Source organism: Nerophis ophidion, linkage group LG09, assembly GCF_033978795.1.
Source record: "Nerophis ophidion isolate RoL-2023_Sa linkage group LG09, RoL_Noph_v1.0, whole genome shotgun sequence".
NCBI lineage: Eukaryota > Metazoa > Chordata > Actinopteri > Syngnathiformes > Syngnathidae > Nerophis > Nerophis ophidion.
Genome location: NC_084619.1, coordinates 30,999,178 through 31,020,730, shown reverse-complemented (window position 1 = coordinate 31,020,730; position 21,553 = coordinate 30,999,178). Strand labels below are relative to the sequence as shown.

Below are 21,553 nucleotides of genomic sequence, written 5' to 3'. Positions count from 1 at the left end.
CCTTGAAAGGAAACAAGCAGCACAGTTACATGTGTCGGAAAAGTTGCACACCTTCATTTCAGCTAAATACTGCATGCCTCGGGATATCTGCCATGCAAAGGAGATCAGGTCACCCATAGTGAGCGCCCTGTCGTCTGGGTTCTCCAAGTAGCTGGAGTTTCGGTTGGCATCCCTTCCCATGAAGCTGGGGCCAACTTTCCGGCTCTCGCGAAGGAAGTTGCGAAGTGACCCAAACTTGGCATATTCCACGATCAGATATAATGGACCTATTCAGAGAAGCTCAGTCTTCAGGCTCCTTAGCCAACACGCATGCTGTGACTGAGGAGAGAGGTTGAGGTCTTACCATCTTGGCTGCATGCTCCGTACATCTTTATGACGTGAGGATGGTTGACTTGCTTGAGTAAAGTGAATTCTGACAGCAGGTCTCGAAGCTCACTGTGGGACGCGTTATCTACGACAGCAAAGATTTAAATAAATCAGCTTAGAGCAAAAATATTGTTAAATGTCAATCAAAAGTGAGCAAGTTTTTAGCTAGTTATTCATTTATAAGTCTAGTTTATTTATTAAGGCAGGATTACTGATTTAGCTAAAGCTAATGTACGTAATGGTTACTCAACTGGCGGCCCGTGGGACAAATTCGGCCTAAAAAATGGCATCAGCCGGACATGCGGCTTCAGTTCGAAACTTGTGAAGGACTCGCGTTTTTGCAGCAGATTCCTAATCACATCAAAGAACTTCTGTCATTTAAAAGATCTTCGACTAGCATTTTGATAATAGGGTCTTAAAACAGCAGAGCGCTCGTCTAGAGGTTATACCTTTGAACCAGGTACCTGGGATTCAAATTATTTGTGTTCATGTGTTATTAAATGCCAATTGTTTAATAATACAATTTCATTTTTAAACTCAACATTTAACAATGAGCTGATAACGATAACTGTGCTGTTAATTTGTTATACCTTGTTTTCTTACACTTCAAAATCTGATTTGAAAGCATTATACAGTAAACTATGCATTCAGTTGCAATTCCAAGACGATAGATGGCGCCAGTGAATATAGGCTACGGCAGAGTCATGTATCGAGACAGTATGGAGAGCTGAGCAACAGGCACCATGTTAGGTAACCAGGAAGTGTGCCCAGAAGCATACAACTGCAGTCTTTCTGATGTTTCCCTGACGAAATAAACCAAAATGATAAGTCTAAATATAGTTTTAAACATACTCCAGCTAATACATTTACAATAAAACATATTTTTATTTCGTCAAAGTATAATTTGGACGTGTTGAAATCTACATATATAATCGCTGATGCTAATCAGTGGCATGTCCATGGCAAAGCCAATATTGTATCGAGCTAGTGTTATTTTGGAAAGGTTGAGCCTTACTTTATGTTCGAGCGTTTTTCTGTTTTACATACTTGCTTTGTTGGCGTAAAAAATTGCAACGTTACCTAAAGGCAGTTTGGCTGAGGTTACTCCGAATGCTGCCTGAAATCTTGTTTGCCCGCCAAGTGTTTGAACCGTTGCCTAGTGAGCAACCGGACAATACATCACAGCAACAATATCGATACCCGCTAGTACCGACGGAATTCGGTCAGTTCCTATAAAAGTCGAGAATTCGGTACCCATCTGTACGTTTTTGTGTGTGTCCTTAATAGTGGTCCTGATAAATAGAGAATCTTTTGACTAGCGTTTTTGCAGTTGATCTTTAAAAACAGCAACGAGCCCCTGTTATACAGGGTGTGTCAGTACAATTCCAACATTGTTGACATTGATTGCATTGTTTGATGTGGACATCATCTACTGTGAGTTCTCGTCACAGGGACATTTAGTTGTCCCAGTCCGATTGCTGCAGTAGTTGCAGTACTGGTGAGAATTTTTTTTTTTTGTGGAGGGAAAAATTCAGGAAAAAAAACGGACCGGGTCGACGCTGGGAAACAAGGACAGACGACTGCATTTGCTGGCAAAAATGTTGACAAGCATGCATGATGGTACAGGTGTGCATGAAGGCGTGGTCAATAAGACTGTGAAAGCGTGTTACTCACTTGAAGAAGAAAACTTGTAGTCTGGATTTAGAAGATATATTTTTTGTTTTTTCCGACCATCCTTGTATAGAAAATCTCTGACTAGGTTTAACATATTGCTTTTGTTTTAATGTTTGACTTTATCACCATTTGGTGAGAAAAAAATGCTTTAAGTGGACAGTATATATAATGTTTGGTACTTAATGCTTAGCTTGATGAAAACAAAACATTTTTGTCAAATAGATGTATAAACAAACACTCTGCTTACCTTTAAGCATTTTCACAGCCACTGTAGTGTAACCTGCTTTCCCTTTCAACCTGAATGCTGTGGCCTTGACAACCTTTCCAAACTCCCCTTCTCCCAAAGTCTTGCCAAGCACCAGGTTCTTACGAGGGAACTCCCACTTAGGGTCCTCCTGTTGAAAGGAAACAAAGATGACAAATCGCAAACTTAACATCAGCAGGATGCAGGGAGTGAGGAGCAGCTTACAGGTATTTTAAAGGTGTCCGTTTCGATGGATTCCTGGGAGCCTCTGCGTAAGTTGTTTGCAGGGAAGCTGATGGGATAGGCCTGGGCGGGCCTGCGGAATGTCATCTCAGCCGAGGCTATCGGGGGTTTGGGCGAGTTCTTGTGGTAGCGGTGGATGAAATAGGAAGAGAGGAGGATGGAGACGACGAAAGAGAGGAGCAAAGCTGTGGCGATGATGGTCTTACACATGTCGTCACATATCACTTCTGCGGGAGACAGAAGAATGTCTTTTTTATCATGACATTTTTCTGACTCTATTCTCTCAAAAATACATGTAAAACTGTGTCATTGCAGGAATCTGCAAAAAGAAGAACATATGGGATAAATTAACCATTTTTAACGGGATTGGCTGGCGACCAGTCTAGGGTCTCTGGCATAGGCTCCAGCATACCTGCAACCTCATTGAGGATAAGCAGCATGAAAACCATTTTCTTCTGATCAGTTCCAAAATAGATTTTTTTCTGCAAGTTCAATGCAAGATTGCTCTGATATCCTATTCTGCATGACAGTTGACATGTTATGATATGTTATGCTAATCCGCAGTTATAATACAAATAATAATAATTAGCTCTTTTGTCTCCGAGGAAGAATTTGTCTTGGACAGCAAGACACAATGTTTTACATACATACATACATACATACATATAAACAGTTCATACAACAATACAGTGAAGACAGTGAACAGTGCGCAGGTATACTAGTTAGTTATGACATAACACATTACTCTCCCTCCGTATTGCACACCTCCTGTATTATCGAATATTGCACTCGTTATTATTGCATCCGGTTGCACAGTAGTTTTCTGTTGTTAAGTGCTTTGATTGCCAGTGGGACAAATGAAAATCTATACCTGTTGAGTTTGTATGTTGCTGTTCTGTACCGTTTACTATTTGGCATCAACGCAATTTCACTATGAAGTATGTGGTGTGGGTCACGGGTGATTTTAAGACCCTACTTCCTTACGGTCTTGTCGAATATTTCTGGAAGGGAACAAGGGGGCTGCATGCCAATTATTTTACCAGCCTTCTTGATAAGGTTTTGAAGTTGCTGCCTTAACGGATGCCATAACGGATGACAGATTCAATGTTTGCCTCATAAAACAACATCATGATATTGCTTGCCACACTGTGGACCCTGAGCCTCCTTAGAAAGTGCAGGTGTTGGTTAATACGGGAACAAACAGAGTCAACTTTGTTGGCCCAGGTTAACTGGGAATCAAAACAAATACCCAAGTACTTATAGGAGGACACCTGCTCCACTCTCTCCCCATGGATAATGATTGGGCTATGATCCCCCACAGATTTGGGGTCGAAAACCCTCTCCTTTGTTTTTTTTTTTACATTTAAAATCAGATTTTTCTCCTCAAACCACCTCATAGCTACTTCTATCTCTTGTTTGTATGAGTCGATATAGTCCTTATTTCCTGGCTGTACTTTCGTGTTTACGCTTCAATATGTGTACTACAGAATGTAACCTGCATACCTAAGGGTACACAATTGAGAGTATAGAACTGTCCCAAATCCATTATTGTCGTCGTGCACAATATTCATCCAATTATTCTCGTAGTTCTTAATTTTAATAGTTGTGTAAAATGTGCATCTTTTGCAGTAGATGCTGTAGTAGAATCTCTCCCCCCTCCCCCTACACGCACAGACACAGAATAGCTATTGAATAAATATAAAGTCACTAAATAGTTACTCACTACTTGAGTACTTTTTTCATCAAATACTTATGTACTCTTACTTATGGTGCTTTTTTCCCCAATTTACTTGAGTCAGGTTATTCTAAAGCAAGAGTGTCAAACTCATTTTAGCTTAGGGGGCCGCATGGAGGAAAATCTATGCTACGCGGACCAGACTATTAAAATCATGGCATTAAAAGAAAAAAATAAAGACAACTTTATATTGTTTTCTTTGTCTTACATTGGCCAAAAATAGAACAAACATATTCTGAAAATATTACGGTACAATAAAAATATAGAAAAAAAATACCGGCAGCGGTAAATTTTAGATCCTTGAAGGAAAGAAGAAACTAACTGAACAAATGTACATATGCATAAAAAATAGTTTTCTCTTGTATTATTTTTGAGGTCGCTACTTGTCCAGGGTGTACACCGCCTTCCGTCCGATTGTAGCTGAGATAGGCACCAGCGCCACCCGTTACCCCCAAGGGGAATAAGCGGTAGGAAATGGATGGATGGATGAAATAGGTAACGTTTATGACAAATTTTTCCCAAAACACAACATAGACTGTGAGATATAACAGAATAATGCACACATTTATCATTTGTTTTCAAAACAGTTACAAAAAAGTGGGGCCCAATTTTTATGACTTGATGGGGTCCCTGGGACCCCATTTTGAAAATTCCTCGCGCCAACTCTGATGGAGTATTGGTGCGTGCAAAACAGCAGCAGGCGGCTGTGGCCTGTGGGCCGTTTCTAATACTAATCAAATATCATCCCAAATTGCCATCGGGCCTTGACTTTGACCCCCCTGTTCTAAAGTAACAGTACTCTTACTACTCTTAGTACAATTTATGGCTACTCTACCCACCTATGCATTGCATTTTGCTGTAGTTCTCAGTGTGAATGCACACATTGACTCAAAATGCAAAGTATAAGTACACAAAATGAGACCCAGTCTGTTTATTTTTTTTACCTTCAATATCTTCCTTCTCGCAGAAGCATCTCTCAGTGTAGCAGTAGCAGGTCCCGTAGCCAGCCTGGATACCGTTCCTCAGTCCCAGTTCATGACCTCCAATGACAGTCTCCTCTTCACACAGAAGGAAATTAACACAGTGAGTGCAGCAGTTTAAATGTGCCTCCTTTTAATTTTGAAAGGGTATTAACAGAACATACTTGTGCAGTCCTGCGGGCATATTGATGTATCTTTGCTTTCAATAGCGTCACAAAAGCTATCCGGACATGTGCGCAGGTCAGGCGAGCAAGTGGAGTAGCTTTCTGAAATTCCTGCAATTGCATGTTATTTAATCTCATGAAACAATAAAAACTATTTTAGGTTCACAATTGCTCATTTGGTCTTTAAAAATATATTTGAAAAACAAACCAAAAAAAAAACCTTTTTCGGTGCCTTGCCTCCACTGGCATCTCCCGGTGGTTGCCCCCAGGCCGCGGGTGGATTCGCAGTCTACTTGACGTCGGTTTTCTGCACACGACAGCAACTGCTGGTTGTCCTGACTGCCCTGGTTTACTGCATAAACAGGTGCGAATAATCTAAATCAGAGGTGTCCAAAGTGTGGCCATTTTGGCATATTCAAAAAATAAAATGAAGTTACTATAAATCAGGGGTCTCAAACATGCGGCCCGCACCTTAATGTGAAAATGTTATGTTGGTGCGGCCCGCGAGATTTATATGAATGGCGCTTTACAGCATCATACTTGTATATCCTATCCGGGAGACTTCAAATTTTCAGTGCCCCTCCAGGGGTGATCGTTCTCCCGAATTTCACTCTAACAACATTAGTAACGGGGCACCGTCAAGGCACTGACTTTAGCGTCCTCTATAACCTGTACAAACAGCGTGCCAGTCACATGTTGTATTTGGCTACTGTTTACGCAGTAAGCGACTGCAAGACATAGTTGATCAACAGCCACACAGGTCCCACTGAAGGTGGCCGTATAAACAACTTTAACACTGTTACAAATATGTGTCACACTGTGAACCCACACCAAACAAGATTGACAAACACATTTTGGGAGAACATCTGCACCGTAACACAACATAAACACAACAGAACAAATACCCAGAATCCCATGCAGCCCTAACTCTTCCAGGCTACAATATACACCCCCGCACCCCCAACCCCGCCCCCTATTGTTGCCCAGAAGAGTTAGGGCTGCATTGGATTCTGGGTATTTGTTATGTTGTGTTTATGTTGTGTTACGGTGCGTATGTTCTCCCAAAATGTGTTTGTCAATCTTGTGTGGTGTGGGCACACTGTTTGTAAGGTGGAAAATGCGGACGAGGCGGCAGGTTATAGAGGATGTTAGAGGCAGCGCCGTCACGGCAAGCCCTGTTGTTCGGGTGAAAACCGGGGGAATGATTGGCCCGGGAGATTGTCGGAAGGGGCACTGATGTTCGTGTGTTTCCCGGAAAGATCGCGAGAGTTGGCAAGTATGTTGCTTGGGCGGGAAAGCCATTCAAAGAAAGTGAATTAATTAAAAAGTGCATATTAGATTTTTTTTAAGAAATCTTTTTTGCGGCCCAGCCTCACCCAGTTTCTGCATCCAGTGGCCCCCAGGTAAATTAAGTTTGAGACCCCTGCTATAAATCATTCGATATTACATTTTATATTTACTCTTTAACAAAGTGTTTGAAGGTGTTTCACCTTCGGTATCCAGAATGATTTGGATCTGAGTGCTGGCCTCCATCTGAGTGTGTTCCTCCTGAGCTACGACAACGTACTGCAGATCCTGGCACTCTGGTTTTTGCAGTGCCTCCGAATCGTTCACGTAGAGGAGTCCCCACATTTCATCCGAGGCCTGTGAGATGCTTATGGCTGCATAGCAGGACAGCTCGCCAGCGGAGATGTTCTTATGAGGCACCTTGAGCTGGTATGTGATTCTGAAACCATCAAACTGCTGGCAGTTTTTCACACAGACTCTGCCAACCTGAGATGGGGCAAAGAGGGACAATCGTCAAAGACAATGTCGACTTAATGAATAATGTGTTTCTGATGGTGTTTATCGAGCCAGCAGGGGGTGGTCTCGTGAAGAACTCGGCTCCCGCACAAACGTGATTGACATGTTGCAGTACAGAGTATTCTAGCAGAGATGACAGCATCACTTACTTCAAACTGACTGTCTGATAAGATTTATCATGTTGCAGGAGCAAAACAACACAGCAAATTTATAGGGGAGTAGCATAATGACATCATCAAATGCAAATACACATTTTCAAAAAAAGTTAATTAAAAACAAGAGCAAAACACATTTTGAAGAAGATTTCGAACAACAAATGTACGCTTGTTTATTTTCTTAAACCGCTTCTGAGTAGGATACCGACCAAACTCCTTTGGTATTACTGGGTTCTGATTGCCGTAAAATCAAGCTGTAACATATTTTGATACATTTGTTGCACATGACATCACGTCCGGTTGCACGGTTCAAGCACTTGGAGGTCGATTGGCAGATAACATATCTGTTCAAATGTGCAAGGTACCCATCCCAGCCTGGGAGAAATATGTGCTTTATTGTCGTAATCTCCATAAGTGTCTTCACTAAACTTGCCGCTTTTCCACAGTAGCTAAATTAGCAATACCGATCATTCCTGCTATGTTTTCTTGTGACAGTGTTTAAAGGAAAAATTATTGGTCTAACCATATTTGCATATGTGTAAAAAGTAATCTCAAGGCTAGTCCAGTAAAACATTCCTGAGCTGTGGTCAAGAAGAAATCACTGGAATCCTTTGCCAACAAACTATTCCAAGGATCAAAATTTAATGAAAATTGTGAAAAAATGGATACCTGAAATAATCCATCAACACGACCTAGCCTCAGAGATTAGTTTGCGGTACAACAGTATATCAATCAAAACATATCAACCATAACAAATCAATTGAAAATCACATTTTTGACATTCAGAAATTGGCTTTGCGAGCAACATAAAATTGGCGATGTTGTTTGATTTACTGATGACAGTCTCAACATTTCTGAGTACCTGAGCATAAAGTGAAGCTCTGCGTGTGAGCGTGAAGATATGCGTGATGTTGTCAAAGTGGACGTGGACGGGTAAGATGGTGACATTGAAACGCAGCAACACCGTTCCCTCTAGACCAGGGTAGGTGGTGTCATTGACCAGGTAGTCCAGCTGCACACTGCGATTCTCTGTCACAAACAAGTTCCTCTTGAGGACCAGCTCTAAAGGAAAGATAGGAAAAAGGTTTATTCACAAACAAACTGCTCATAAACTATAAATCAGGTGTTGGGATCACTTACGATAATTATGAACGGTCTCTCTGACGCCATTATGTGCAGCTTTCTTTTCACTGAAGCTGCTTTTTACATCAAATGTTTCCCTTGTCCATTGATCAGTGCTGAGCAAGGTCTCAACATACCTATTGTGACTCTGGTCTATGGAATAGATGGAGGTCAAATCCCTGTCAAAAACGGACAATGTACCATAGGTACCACCCTGGAAAGCAACACAAGACAGAACAACACATCAGTGTTTCTATCAACGACATTCCAAGACTAGTATTTTATTTATCTTCTCACTTTAGTCCGATTGAAACTGATGATAATATCAGCTGCCTCTGTTCCGTTCACATAGGGTGCGTTATCATCCTCATCATTAACAAAAACATCCAGCGGAGTGTCCAGTGTCGTAATGGCCGCCTCTGTCCGAACTGTGCAAACCAACAGAAGCCTATAACGTTCACTCTCCTCTCGGTCCAAAGGAGCAGTCACTATTAGTTCTGAGGTGTTCTGGTTCACAGCAAAGGGGGCAGGCGTCTCTGTTAGAAGAGAAAATATACATCACCGCTTGGAGTACACCGTCTACAATGGGAATATATTAGGAGACTACGTCGGTCCCTCAAGCTGATCTATAGTTAAGTATCCCATAAGGCTACGATGGACAATAGTGTTGTACACAGCTTGGCATTATAGCTATTATTTTCATTGTGAGATAGTGTGAATGGTTCCAGAAAAAAAACATAACATTTGTTGGCACCGCAACGGTAGAGTGAGGCACAATGCAGCCCACCAATTGGTTGACACAAAATTGGAATGTGTCATATCTAAATGGAGGCTTGTACCCTTTATGGTGTCAGAAGTGGGGTGTCAACTTTAAGTCCTTCTGTCTATGCTAGGAGAGAGGGACAAAGGTGGTGTGGCACAGTGTGTAGTCTGTGTGACTGTGTATATTTTCTGAATAACCCTTTACAATAAGGTGTAACTTCAGTTTGAAAAGGGCCGTTTCTTAGTAGTGGTGCTGAAATAAATCATTCACATCCATATTGCGAATTTAATTTTGAAAAATCAAACAAATAAAAAATCAAAAAACTTTTTTTTAAGAATACCTTTTTAAAAAAAATATGTTTTTTAGGCCATCTTCGCGCTTAATCGCTACACATATACGTCAGTAGCCAAAAGGAGCTTTTGTAACCTGTAACCTGATTTTAGGTCACAGCTAGGTGATAGGGGAGATCTGTATTCGAATCTCCGTTTGGACATCTCTGTGTGAAGTTAGCATGTTCTCCCTGTGCGTTGGTGGTTTTCTCCGGGTACTCCGGCTTTCTCCCACATTTCAAATATATCCATGGTTAATTGAAGCTTTAAAGGCCTACTGAAACCCACTACTACCCACCACGCAGTCTGATAGTTTATATATCAATGATGAAATATTAACATTGCAACACATGCCAATACGGCCTTTTTAGTTTACTAAATTACAATTTTAAATTTACCGGGAGTTAAGTCTTGAAAACGTCATGTAATGATGACGTGTACGCAAGACGTCACGGGTTTTAAGGAAATATGAGCGCTGCACACACACACACACAGCTAAAAGTCGTCTTCTTTAACCGCATAATTACACAGTATTTTGGAGATCTGTGTTGCTGAATCAATTTGCAATTTGTTCAATTAATATTGGAGAAGTCACAGTAGAAAGATGGAGTTGGGAAGCTTTAGCCTTTAGCCACACAAACACACGTTGATTTCTTATTTAAAATTCCTGGAGGTGAAACTTTACGATGGATCAGAGCACGGTCAAGCAAACATGAATCACGATGGAATGTCAACCAGCAGTTTTCGGTGAGAAAATTGTGGTAAAAAGTCGCTTTTTACCGGAGAAAAGTTGAGCTTGTGCCGTCCATAAAGCTGTCGTCGACTCCCCTGAGACATTGACGTCAAGACACCCGTGGACGTACACCTCCGACTATCAGGTACTATTTAACTCACTAAAACACTAGCAACACAATGGAAAGATAAGGGATTTCCCAGAATTATCCTACTAAATGTCTCTAAAAACATCGGAATCCGTCCCAATGCAATCTGGTTTTTTTTTTAACTTATTTTTTTTTTTTATCATTTTTTTTTCTAGTCCGTCGCTATCAATATCCTCAAACACAAATCTTTCATTCTCGCTCAAATTAATGGGGAAATGGTTGTTTTCTCGGTCAGAATAGCACTTTTTTGTTGGAGGCTCCCATTAAAATCAATGTGAATATATGAGGAGCCCCCACATGTGTGACGTCATCGTCTGCGACTTCCGGTAGAGGCAGGGCATTTCTCTTAACACCGAAAGTTGCGAACTTTATCGTGGATGTTCTCTACTAAATACTTTCAGCAAAAACATGGCAATATCGCGAAATGATCAAGTATGACACAGAATGGGCCTGCTATCCCCGTTTACATAAAAAAATCTAATTTCACTTGGCCTTTAAATTGACCAAAGATATCAATGTAAGTGTGAATGGTGTCTATATGTGCCCTGAGATTGACTGTCCTTGGGAAGGACACTTCACCCTTGCCCCCGGTGCCGCTCATACTGGTGAATGAATGATGAATGAATGAAAGGTGGTGGTCGGAGGGGCCGTAGGCGCAAACTGGCAGCCACGCTTCCGTCAGTCTACCCTAGGGCAGCTGTGGCTACAGATGTAGCTTACCACCACCAGGTGTGAATGAATGATGGGTTCCCACTTCTCTAGGAGCGCTTTGAGTATCTAATAATAGAAAAGCGCGATATAGATCTAATCCATTATTATTATTATTATTATTATTATTAGGGTGTACCCCATCTCTCGGCAGAAGTCAGCTGGGATAGGGATACTAGGGACCTTAACAATTATCAACTTAACAAGTTAGAGTATTATTATGTAAATTATGTATTATTAGTTGTCTTGTCCTAATTTCACTGATTTGAAGTTATTACATCTCTGATTGCAAATATATTTTCAACTAACCACTCAACAAATCGTATTTGGGTATTTTACTATTTTTAACAATCAAGCACTCATATGCACAAAAAAAAAAAAAACAGTGTCAAGATAGTCTACAGGTAAATATGTAGCATTTAACTTAAATTTGCAAGTGAAACATATAGCACATGGAATACGTTGTGATAAAACACATCCGAAAAACAACAACAAGGCTTATCTAATCTCAATTATAGTTTAAATTTAGTTATAAAATGTAGCATATATTTTGCTACCATATAATTGCAATAGCCAAGGTGTTAATTAGTCACTGCCAGTGTTACAACAGTTCTCTAATAAACAAAAACAGTTAAGCGGTGTCGACATCACTCACTCACCATCAAAGGCATAATTGAACAGGGGGGGATCAAGGGTGATGGGTCAAATGCAGAGAATAATTTCGCCACATCTAGTATGTGTGTGACAATCATTGGTACTTTAACTTAAACTTTTATTGTTCCGTTATATAGTGTAAACATCAAATTATATGGAAAAACTGATGCAGAACTTACCTATATTCTATAGGACAACATCTAAATGGGTTTCTTAGCAAAATAGCTATAGGTGGAAATCTTCACTTTCCCTGACAAAAATATTTTTAAACCACTAAAAGTCAGTAAAAACTGTCCAAAATTCAACATTTTGTTTTACTTTGTTGTTGTCAGCTATTGTGATGTATTTTTATTTTATATTTCTATAATTTTCCAGAACCTCAATTGTCCTTACGGGCCAAACTAAATAGAAACCGGTACCAAAAAATATCGTTACTTGTTAATAGGAATGAGAATCAAAAAACGGTTATTGTTGAGGACCGGCTCACAGGGTTTCGATCCCTGGTAATCGTTTGACAGTTTTGTTAACGATTTCCTTATCGATTCCTGTAGTCAAGCATGACGTCACCGTGCACGGCACTGATCAGCATCGCACACAATAGAATTATTCACGAGAAAGAATACAAAGGGAACATGGCAATACTTGCATAGTGGATATTGTATCAAATTGAGAAAATACTAACAGAAACATCGGCAGACACAGCATATGATATCATTGAATGAATAACACGTTTTCGATCGACAAAAGTGTATCACCACCAGCAGCGAGTCGTCTGCTGTTAATACAGCCTATCCCAGCTGCACTCGCAGATGAGGCTGCGTTCACCTTGGACAAGTCGTCACCTCATCACAGGGCCAACACAGATAGATCTCCATTCACACTCACATTCACATTGGTTATTTTCAAAACAAAATCTTTTTTTTTTCTGACACCCCATTAAGGCTGTGGGTCTCTTAATGTTGTGTTTGAATACTCTTGTTTTCCCTAAACTCAAAAAAGTTTATGTTAATCGACTTGTTTGCTATCCAAATGAGAATCGATAAAGATTCGAATTGTTGAGCGGAATTGAAAGTGGAATCAGAATCAGAAGAATCTTATCAATTCCCATTCCTCCTCGGTATACATCCCTAACCCTCAAAGAAATGGTGTCAGGAACAGGAGGATTCAGCTGTGCATTTTGAATTAATGTTGCACTACTGACAATTATTAACTGATTTACTGGAAATCAGTATTCACACTTTTAGAACCCTTACTGTTGCTTTTACACTTTCCTAAAAATAATCTGCGAACCAGTTGTGTCCAAAGTGTTCCCTGGGTGTCATTTTCAGCCTACAGTGTAGCTTGCTTATATCTAGTATGTATATCAGTATACCTATGGCTTATTATATAAATCAAATTTGTTATTAATGTGCTGTTATCATATAGTACTTATAATACAGTATAATGACCTACATTGGTTTGGTTTTAATACGTTTAATGCGCAAAATGCATCAAATACAATTTGAGGTACGTACCAAACAGTAATTTGGGTGTACTGTTATACCCCTAATTTCACATGATTTATGTAGTTCCAGCAGCCATGAGCAGAGGAAACACAAACAGTTTTTTTTTTTTGTCAAACTGAGTTGAACTACTTGATGGCAATGTGGCAGGGTAACTTTATACACTTTTAAGAGGGACACCCTAGTGCAGTGGTTCTCAACCTTTTTTCAGTGATGTCCCCCCTGTGAAATTTTTTTTTAATTCAAGTACCCCCTAATCAGAGCAAAGCATTTTTGGTTGAAAAAAAAGAGATAAAGAAGTAAAATACAGCACTATGTCATCAGTTTCTGATTTATTATATTGTATAACAGTGCAAAATATTGCGCATTTGTAGTGGTCTTTCTTGAACTATTTGGAAAAAAAGATATAAAAATAACTCAAAAGTTGTTGAAAAATAAACAAGTGATTCAATTCTAAATAAAGATTTCCACGCATAGAAGTAATCATCAACTTAAAGTGCCCTCATTGGGGATTGCAATAGAGATCCACCTGGATTAATCAACGTCATTCTAAACATTTCTTCACAAAAAAATATATATATTTAACATCAATATTTATGGAACATGTCCACAAAAGATCTAGCTGTCAACACTGATTATTGCATTGTTGCATTTTTTTTCACAGTTTTTGAACTTCCATTCATATTTTGTTGAAGTATTATTCAATCAATATATTTATAAAGGATTTTTGAATTGTTGCTATTTTTAAAATATTTAAAAAAAATCTCACGTACCCCTTGGCATACTTTCAAGTACCCCCAGGGGTAAGCGTACCCCCATTTGAGAACCACTGCCCTAGTGTGTGAATGTGAGTGTGAATGTTGTCTGTCTGTCTGTGTTGGCCCTGCGATGAGATGGCGACTTGTCCAGGGTGAACCCCGCCTTCCACTTAAGTGCAGCAGGGATAGGCTCCAGTCACCCCCAAGTCGTAGAAAATGGATGGATGGACAAAAGCCGAGGCAAATTCCCAAAGGCAGAACCCCTCTACTGACAGGCCAGTAAAGTCACAAACCTGACTCCACGCTGTAAGAGATGGTGTAGTTGGGGCAGACATTGAGTCTCGTGAGACGCTGGAGCTGCATGATGGCTCCTGGGAACCTGTTCTCCGTGATGTGTGGTTTGGACGTGTCTCGATGAGGGAAGCAGAGCTCTTTCATATCTGTCTGTGCACACTGGGGCAAGGTGGCATTAACAAAGTCCAGGACGATCCGAGGGTTGTTTCTGGTGATGCACAGCGACTTCTTGGTGAACTTAGGTAGTACCATAACATGGAGGGACAATTTCTTCACAGACCATAAAGGTTTATCTGATAAGAAAGAAACAGAGGCATTTTAATCTAAAACAGGGCTCTTCTTCTTTATCAGTTTGGGAAGTGTTTAGCCAATCTAATTGAATCTTAATGTAAAAGCAAAGCCGGTTCCTAGCAGAAACACTATGCTGTTGTTTAGGGCCTAAAGGAATCCATACATAACATGTATTTAGCTTATCTGTGAAAAAGACATCAAACAGCACCACTTAAACATCACGGCCCTATTAACCAAGTATGTGACTCACATAGCAAGGCAAAGTCGCTTTCCTCCAAGGTTTTGTTCAAGGACAGTACTCCAGTGCTGACGTCCATGTTAAACCAGGTGCTGTGGGCTGGTCGTTTAACTGAACTCGACCAGCACAGGTAAAAGTGTGGCCGCTCCGAATCAGTGTCCAGCATAGCGTGGACCTGGAGCACTCGGCTCCCTGCTGGTTGGCCAACGTAAATTGTCTCCTTGTACTCATTCTGAGGGAAGTACAGTCCTTCAGCTCCTGCTTGAAACAAAAAAGAAGACATTTCAGACTTATAATCCTTAAAGCAGCGTTTTTCAACCTTTTTTGAGCCAAGGCACATTTTTTGCGTTGACAAAATCCAGCAGAAATCATAAAAAAAACGAAACTCAGTTGACATTAAAAATTCATTGTCACATTTGTTGGATACTACTTTAAACCATAACCAACCATGCATCAATATAGCTCTTGTCTCAAAGTAGGTGTACTGTCACGACCTCTCACATCACGCCGTGACGTATTTGGTGTTTTTTGCTGTTTTCCTGTGTGTAGTGTTTTAGTTCTTGTCTTGCACTCCTATTTTAGTGGCTTTTTCTCTTTTTTTGGTATTTTCCTATAGCAGTTTCATGTCGTCATTTGAGCGATATTTCCAACATCTACTTTGTTTTAGCAAACAAATGAATTGCCGCCAGGGCGCTAATTAATTTAAAACCTTTTCTCACTCCTGCGCTTACCAAAGGCATGCGGTAAAAGTAAGAATGCGCTAATTATTTTAAAACCTCTTCTCACCCCGGCACTTACCAAAGGTATGCAGTAAAAATTTTAGTGTGATGTAAGCTTGGACCTTAAATCCTACTGAATAGCTCTTAATCTTCTTCCCTTTATGCGATTTCAAATTACCGGTATTGAAATCAGCCTCCTCCATTTTGAACATGATGACAGTGGAAGTGTCACTCGTGACGTCACGAGTTTGATTAGGCGGTAATACTAAGCATGCGCTAATTATTTTGGGAAGCATGTTTGACCCAGCAGTAATTCAAGGCAGGCGCATACTATATGCCCTGCGGCAATTCAAGGAAATACGGTATGTCAGTTGTTTTTATCCTTCTTTGTGGGGACCTTGTTGATTGTCATGTTATGTTCGGATGTACATTATGGACACCGTCTTTGCTCCACACGTTGTAAGTCTTTGCTGTCGTCCAGCATTCTGTTTTTGTTTACTTTGTAGTTTTAGTTTCGTTCTGCATAACCGTCCCTAAGCTTCAATGCCTTTTCTTAAGGGCACTCACCTTTTGTTTATTTTTGGTTTAAACATTAGATACCTTTTTACCTTCACGTTGCCTCCCGCTGTTTACAACATCCGCAAAGCATTTAACTACCGGCTGCCACCTACTGATATGGAAGAGTATTACACCGTTACTCTGCCGAGTTCGAGACAGCACCCACACTCAACAACTACACAGAATCTGCAGACTATAATTACTGGTTTGCATAAAATATTTTTCACACAAATAGCTGAAATTACATAATCTCCCACAGTACACCAGACAATATCTCATGGCACACTAGTGTGCCACGGCGCAGTGGTTGAAAAACACTGCCTTAAAGAACCAATAGACATCTGGCAACGTATTAAAAAAAAAAGTTTACTCTTTAGTCATTTAATGATAAAAAGCACATAAATTGAACATGGCAGGTTTCTTTTGTTCCCTTTTCCTTTCTCCTGTTAGCGGAAATTGAAAGGAGGACTCAAATTACACAGCTCGTTTAATGAATTTCTCATGTGGTCGATATGTGGTTTCCGATCGTCCTTGTATTCACCTTAAGAAGTTTAATTACCACATCACATGACACAGAGGAGAAATGAATCATGACCAGCCAGAGGTTGGGTGAGGGGCGCATAGTCGTGCTTGTAAGGCGAATCCATGGAGCGCAATGTCTCATCAGCTGTGTGTTTTACAGGAAAACTGAGATGTGAGTGTTTGTCCTGTAATTATATCCCGGCTATGATACTCTTTGACGACAGTAGGCGACCATTTAGGGAGCGCACTAATCTCATTAGCAGATAGCAAAACTAGATTTTCTATTTATGTTGGTGCAGCTCAGGCCTCAGCTCTGGTTTCAGACATTGATTTAATTTCACAGGACTTGGATGACAGGAGGCTGGATTGATGGATAAAATGTTCCTTCCTGAAAGAGTGAGATTCACTCAGGGTGGTTGCAGCCAGTCTTGGATTTCTGTGGTCCTAAACAAGATTTGGTTTGTGGCCTGTACAAAATAACACAACTACTAAACAAACACACACACATCCTGCATGATGGAGACAATAAATGAATTAATAGGTATATTATTATTATCGCAACTGAACCAACAGAGAGCAGAGACCTGCGCCAGGCCCTATCTTCCTTTTATTTTATTTTGCAAAACTGTCCTGTTTCCAGCCACTCGGGTAAATTGTATTGTTGATGTAGATTCCCATATCTGATGAACAGATGTACTTGACAAAAGAACAGTGTGGGATATTTCTCTTGTTGCCTTATTTGTATTTGAATTCATTGAATGTTTGGATATATTTAGTGTTCGACGCAGCCGGACTGGAGCAGAATCGGATCGAAAGGAGAAGAAAAAAGAAGAGAGAGGGGGAAATTGTGTCAATTAGACGTAGACATCCTTTTATTGTCATTCAAATTTGAACTTTACAGTACAGATTAAAAAATGAATGAAAGAGAGACAAGACAGAGAGAGACAGCAACAACAAAAACAACAACAGAACTACATCAGCAAATACAATATACACAAATATGACACCGGAAATGATAAAAAAAAGCAAACTATAGTGACGTTGATTAAAAAAAAGCAAATTAATGACGTGGATATCAATAACACAATAATGACAAAGAACGTTATTGCACTAAAATTGAAACAATAATAATACAAAACAACAATATCGATAATGAATAAAAATATGTAACCTCTATTATCAACATTACAATCACTTTAAATGCAACAATACATACATTTAATGAATTATTGGACTACAAAACAAAAGACAGGAAGGGGCAAAAGAAAGAGGGGCAGGCTATATTAACCTTTTACATTGTTATGGTAATGCTAGATTAAACTTCAGGAGTGTGCCATGCTTTATGTGGGAGTGTATTTGCATGAGTGCGATTGTGTACACATCTAAGTATGAATGTGTTTGCTGAAGTGTGATTGTATGCATGAGTCTATTTGTGTATATGTGCATTTGTATGTATGTATGCATGGCTGTATGTTTGTATAGTGAACGTGCGTGTGAATCTGTGTAGTGTGTGCATGTATGTGCGTATGCATGTATTTATGTATAAATGTACGTTTGTATGTATGTATCCATATACAAAATGTTTGCATGTATGTCGGAATGTGTGTGTGCATGTGTGAATGAATGTATGTGTGTGTTTGTTTGTATGTATGTATGTATGTATGTATGTATGTATGTATGTATGTATACATTAAGTCAGGAAAAAACACAGAGACTACTTAATTCCTACAAGCCTGTTTCGCAGGTTTGTCTGCTCTTCAGGGGATTTCAGGGGACGAGCAGAGAAACCTGCAAAACAGGCTTGTAGGGATGAAATAGCCACTGTGTTTTTTTTCCTGATCTAACGGATAAACCACAGAAACCTGGAGTATATGTATATATGTATGTATGTGCGTATATATGTATGTATATATGAGCGTGTAGTATGTATATGCGTGTGAACGTACTGTTGCAAGCGGCGGGAAGCAGTGTTTGGAAAGTGATGCCCAAAGATACAAAGACAGCAGTCTGGAGGTAAGTAAAATGAATATTCAGTTAGCAAAGAAAAGTGCAACTATGAAGTGCAACAAATAGTTTAGCAACGACATTCCACAGAAGAGCGCTATGAGAGCGTTTACAGCTATGAAGTGCACAAACAAAGAAATAGTCTTCAGGATAACCGCCACTCACAGTGTACAAAGAACAACGATCAAACCCTGTCTGAAGGACAGGGCAGGCATATACTGTATATGATTTTTATTGGCAATTATGGTGTGTCCCAGTTGCCAATCAGAGACAGGTGTGGGAGCCGGTGCATTGAATGTGCATACAGTTTGTATGTGAGTATGTACAGTATGTATGTATGTACAGTATGTATGTATGTATGTATGTATGTATGTATGTATGTATGTATGTATGTATGTATGTATGTATGTATGTTTACCAGTGTGTGCGAGAGCCATAGCACAGCCCCCAGCTACCCATACTGCCCCACACAGGCAGGCCGCCCACCGATAGGGCCCCCAGGACCTTAGACCGATGCGCCCGGCCGAGGACAATCAGCCCCTAAGCCAGCCAGAAACCGCAACCAACTCAGGTAGAACGATGACTGGACAACCCACCCTGAGGGGCCAAGAGACTCCCCACGAGCCTAATCCCCCACCAAGAGAGCACGCCGGAGTCTATCCCGGGCCACCCCACCCAAAACACCCCTTGCAGGACCACCCAGTATGAGGCCACAGGAACCACCAACCCAACCCTAGAGGTACCCTAACGGTGGAGATTAGACACCTAGCATCTGCTCTGGCTTAGCCTCCACCTACATAAAAATAATAATAAATAAGCCCTATCTTCCAATAGTAAATAGTAACTAACTAACATTAGTAACTAATAGACAGACAAACAAACCCCAGCGAATAGAAGGATAAATGAAATGTGTTTGTTTTGTTCGTCTGCCGCTTCCAAACAGCCTGCAAGAGGGTTCACTCTTTGCCTCAATTTCACCAATTGGGAGCGTTTTTTTTTAGCGAAATAAAATAAACGGAGTAAACCATCTTGAAGTCACTCTCTATTGACTCCAGAGTCTGAGGGTGGAGGCGGGGAAGCTAACACACACACAGAAAGGATAAACCTCATAACATAAATATATTGTAGCAAAGTAGATGATTATCCAGATCACTCTCAAAGTCTCATTACTTGTGCCTTATCACATTTCTAACATTTCCATAAAGTTTCATGCAAAAAACGGCCATGACATCTGAGCTATGCTGCCAACAAACTAACAGACAGACAGACAAAAGAACCCTAGCGAAACAAAGCATCAATTAAATTGGCAAGTCCAGTTGTTTTGTTCGTCAGTTGCTTCCAAACAGGCCACTAGAGAGTTCACTCTTTGCATCTGTTTCAGCACTTGGGGGTGTTTGTTCCATAGCAAAAAGAAGTAAACTGAGTGAACCCTATTGGCAGTCATCCACTCTCTTTGTTTTTGTGGGTGGAGGTGCTAAAATAAATCAGAAATCAGAAATCAGAAAAGTTTTTATTGCCATTGTTTGAGAACGGGTTCAAAAACTAGGAATTTTACCATAAATATAAAATAATGTAATACAAATGATTATTCCAAGGTCTGTTATCTTACACATGAGTACAAACGGTACACTAAACTGCATTTTTTTGTATTTTCCATCCATGCATTTTCTACCGCTTATTCCCTTTGGGGTCGCGGGGGCACTGGTACCTATCTCAGCTACAATCGGGCGGAAGGAGGCGTACACCCTGGACAAGTCACCACCTCATCGCAGGGCCAACACAGATAGACAGATAACATTCACACTCATATTCACACACTAGGGCCAATTTAGTGTTGCCAATCAACCTATCCCCAGGTGCATGTCTTTGTATTTTGTCATATAATATAATGTTTCACTCTACAAATTATTAAAAATTCTAATGTATGATTCAGTAGGTTATGGTTTCATGTCCAAATGTGGAAATCATGCATGGTGGGAGCGCTGTTAGTTTCCAGGCAAAAAACAAAACAAAACCATAACCCCCAAAAATCATGTATTTGATTGTTTGTAGTGTGAAACATGAATAAAATATTAAATTAAAAAGAGGTCTTTCAGTGCACAATTCAATATTCACAATCAGTTAGTTACTGTTATTATTTCAGTCTGACCCCAATTATTTTGTTAATGTACATTTTAAATAATCACAAACAAGTACACATAGTTACATTTCTGGAACTAATGAGTATTTGTTCAATGATTTGCCACAACATTAATGTATGAAATTAATGTGATTTACAATTAATGGTACAGTAAACTAAGAACAAACATTATCATAAGAAACAATTACAAATCTTACAATGTTTTGTCTGTATAATTAAACAATATTGTCTTTCTATGATTAGAAAGATTTGAACGCAGACTTGAAAAAATATATTTGCCAATCATAATAAAAAAACATGTTTTTAATCATTTAAAATGATCATTTATGTGTTGCTGGGGGGTGCATAAAATATGCATAAATGACTGCTCCTATTATACCAATTATAGCCTGTGGGGGGCACTATTACCCTAGCAAACAAGACCGTAGTTCGTCACAGTGGAAAACAACAGTTCAATTAATATTAATAATGTACTCTCAATTATTATTTGAAGGTCTGATTATCCTGACTTAATGGATGTACCTGATAGGCAATAACTATCTATTTGTAACCACACAAAGTAATACTAATAGAAATTTTGCATCAGACTGCATCATAAATCAAAGTGGATGTCAGCCGCTTTTCAGATAAGTAACCAGAAGGTCCAATATGTTAACCAGTGCGAGCAAAACGTATTTGTGAAACCATGAAATATTTATTATGAGTC

At 39.8% G+C, this 21,553-nt stretch overlaps 1 protein-coding gene across 1 annotated transcript in view; it reads right to left on the bottom strand.

Annotated features, from left to right (window-relative positions):
- ret (ret proto-oncogene receptor tyrosine kinase) overlaps positions 1-21,553 on the bottom strand; it is a 65,657-nt gene that overhangs the window by 6,771 nt on the left and 37,333 nt on the right. Inside the window, exons 2-14 of the mRNA XM_061910804.1 lie at positions 14,917-15,162; positions 14,375-14,668; positions 8,784-9,022; positions 8,505-8,700; positions 8,227-8,426; positions 6,897-7,179; positions 5,627-5,758; positions 5,407-5,517; positions 5,207-5,320; positions 2,510-2,754; positions 2,288-2,435; positions 344-451; positions 52-266 (exon numbers count right to left, since the gene is read on the bottom strand). Coding sequence (XP_061766788.1) covers positions 52-266; positions 344-451; positions 2,288-2,435; positions 2,510-2,754; positions 5,207-5,320; positions 5,407-5,517; positions 5,627-5,758; positions 6,897-7,179; positions 8,227-8,426; positions 8,505-8,700; positions 8,784-9,022; positions 14,375-14,668; positions 14,917-15,162 — 2,531 coding nt within the window. The remainder of the gene's footprint in view (positions 1-51; positions 267-343; positions 452-2,287; positions 2,436-2,509; positions 2,755-5,206; positions 5,321-5,406; positions 5,518-5,626; positions 5,759-6,896; positions 7,180-8,226; positions 8,427-8,504; positions 8,701-8,783; positions 9,023-14,374; positions 14,669-14,916; positions 15,163-21,553) is intronic.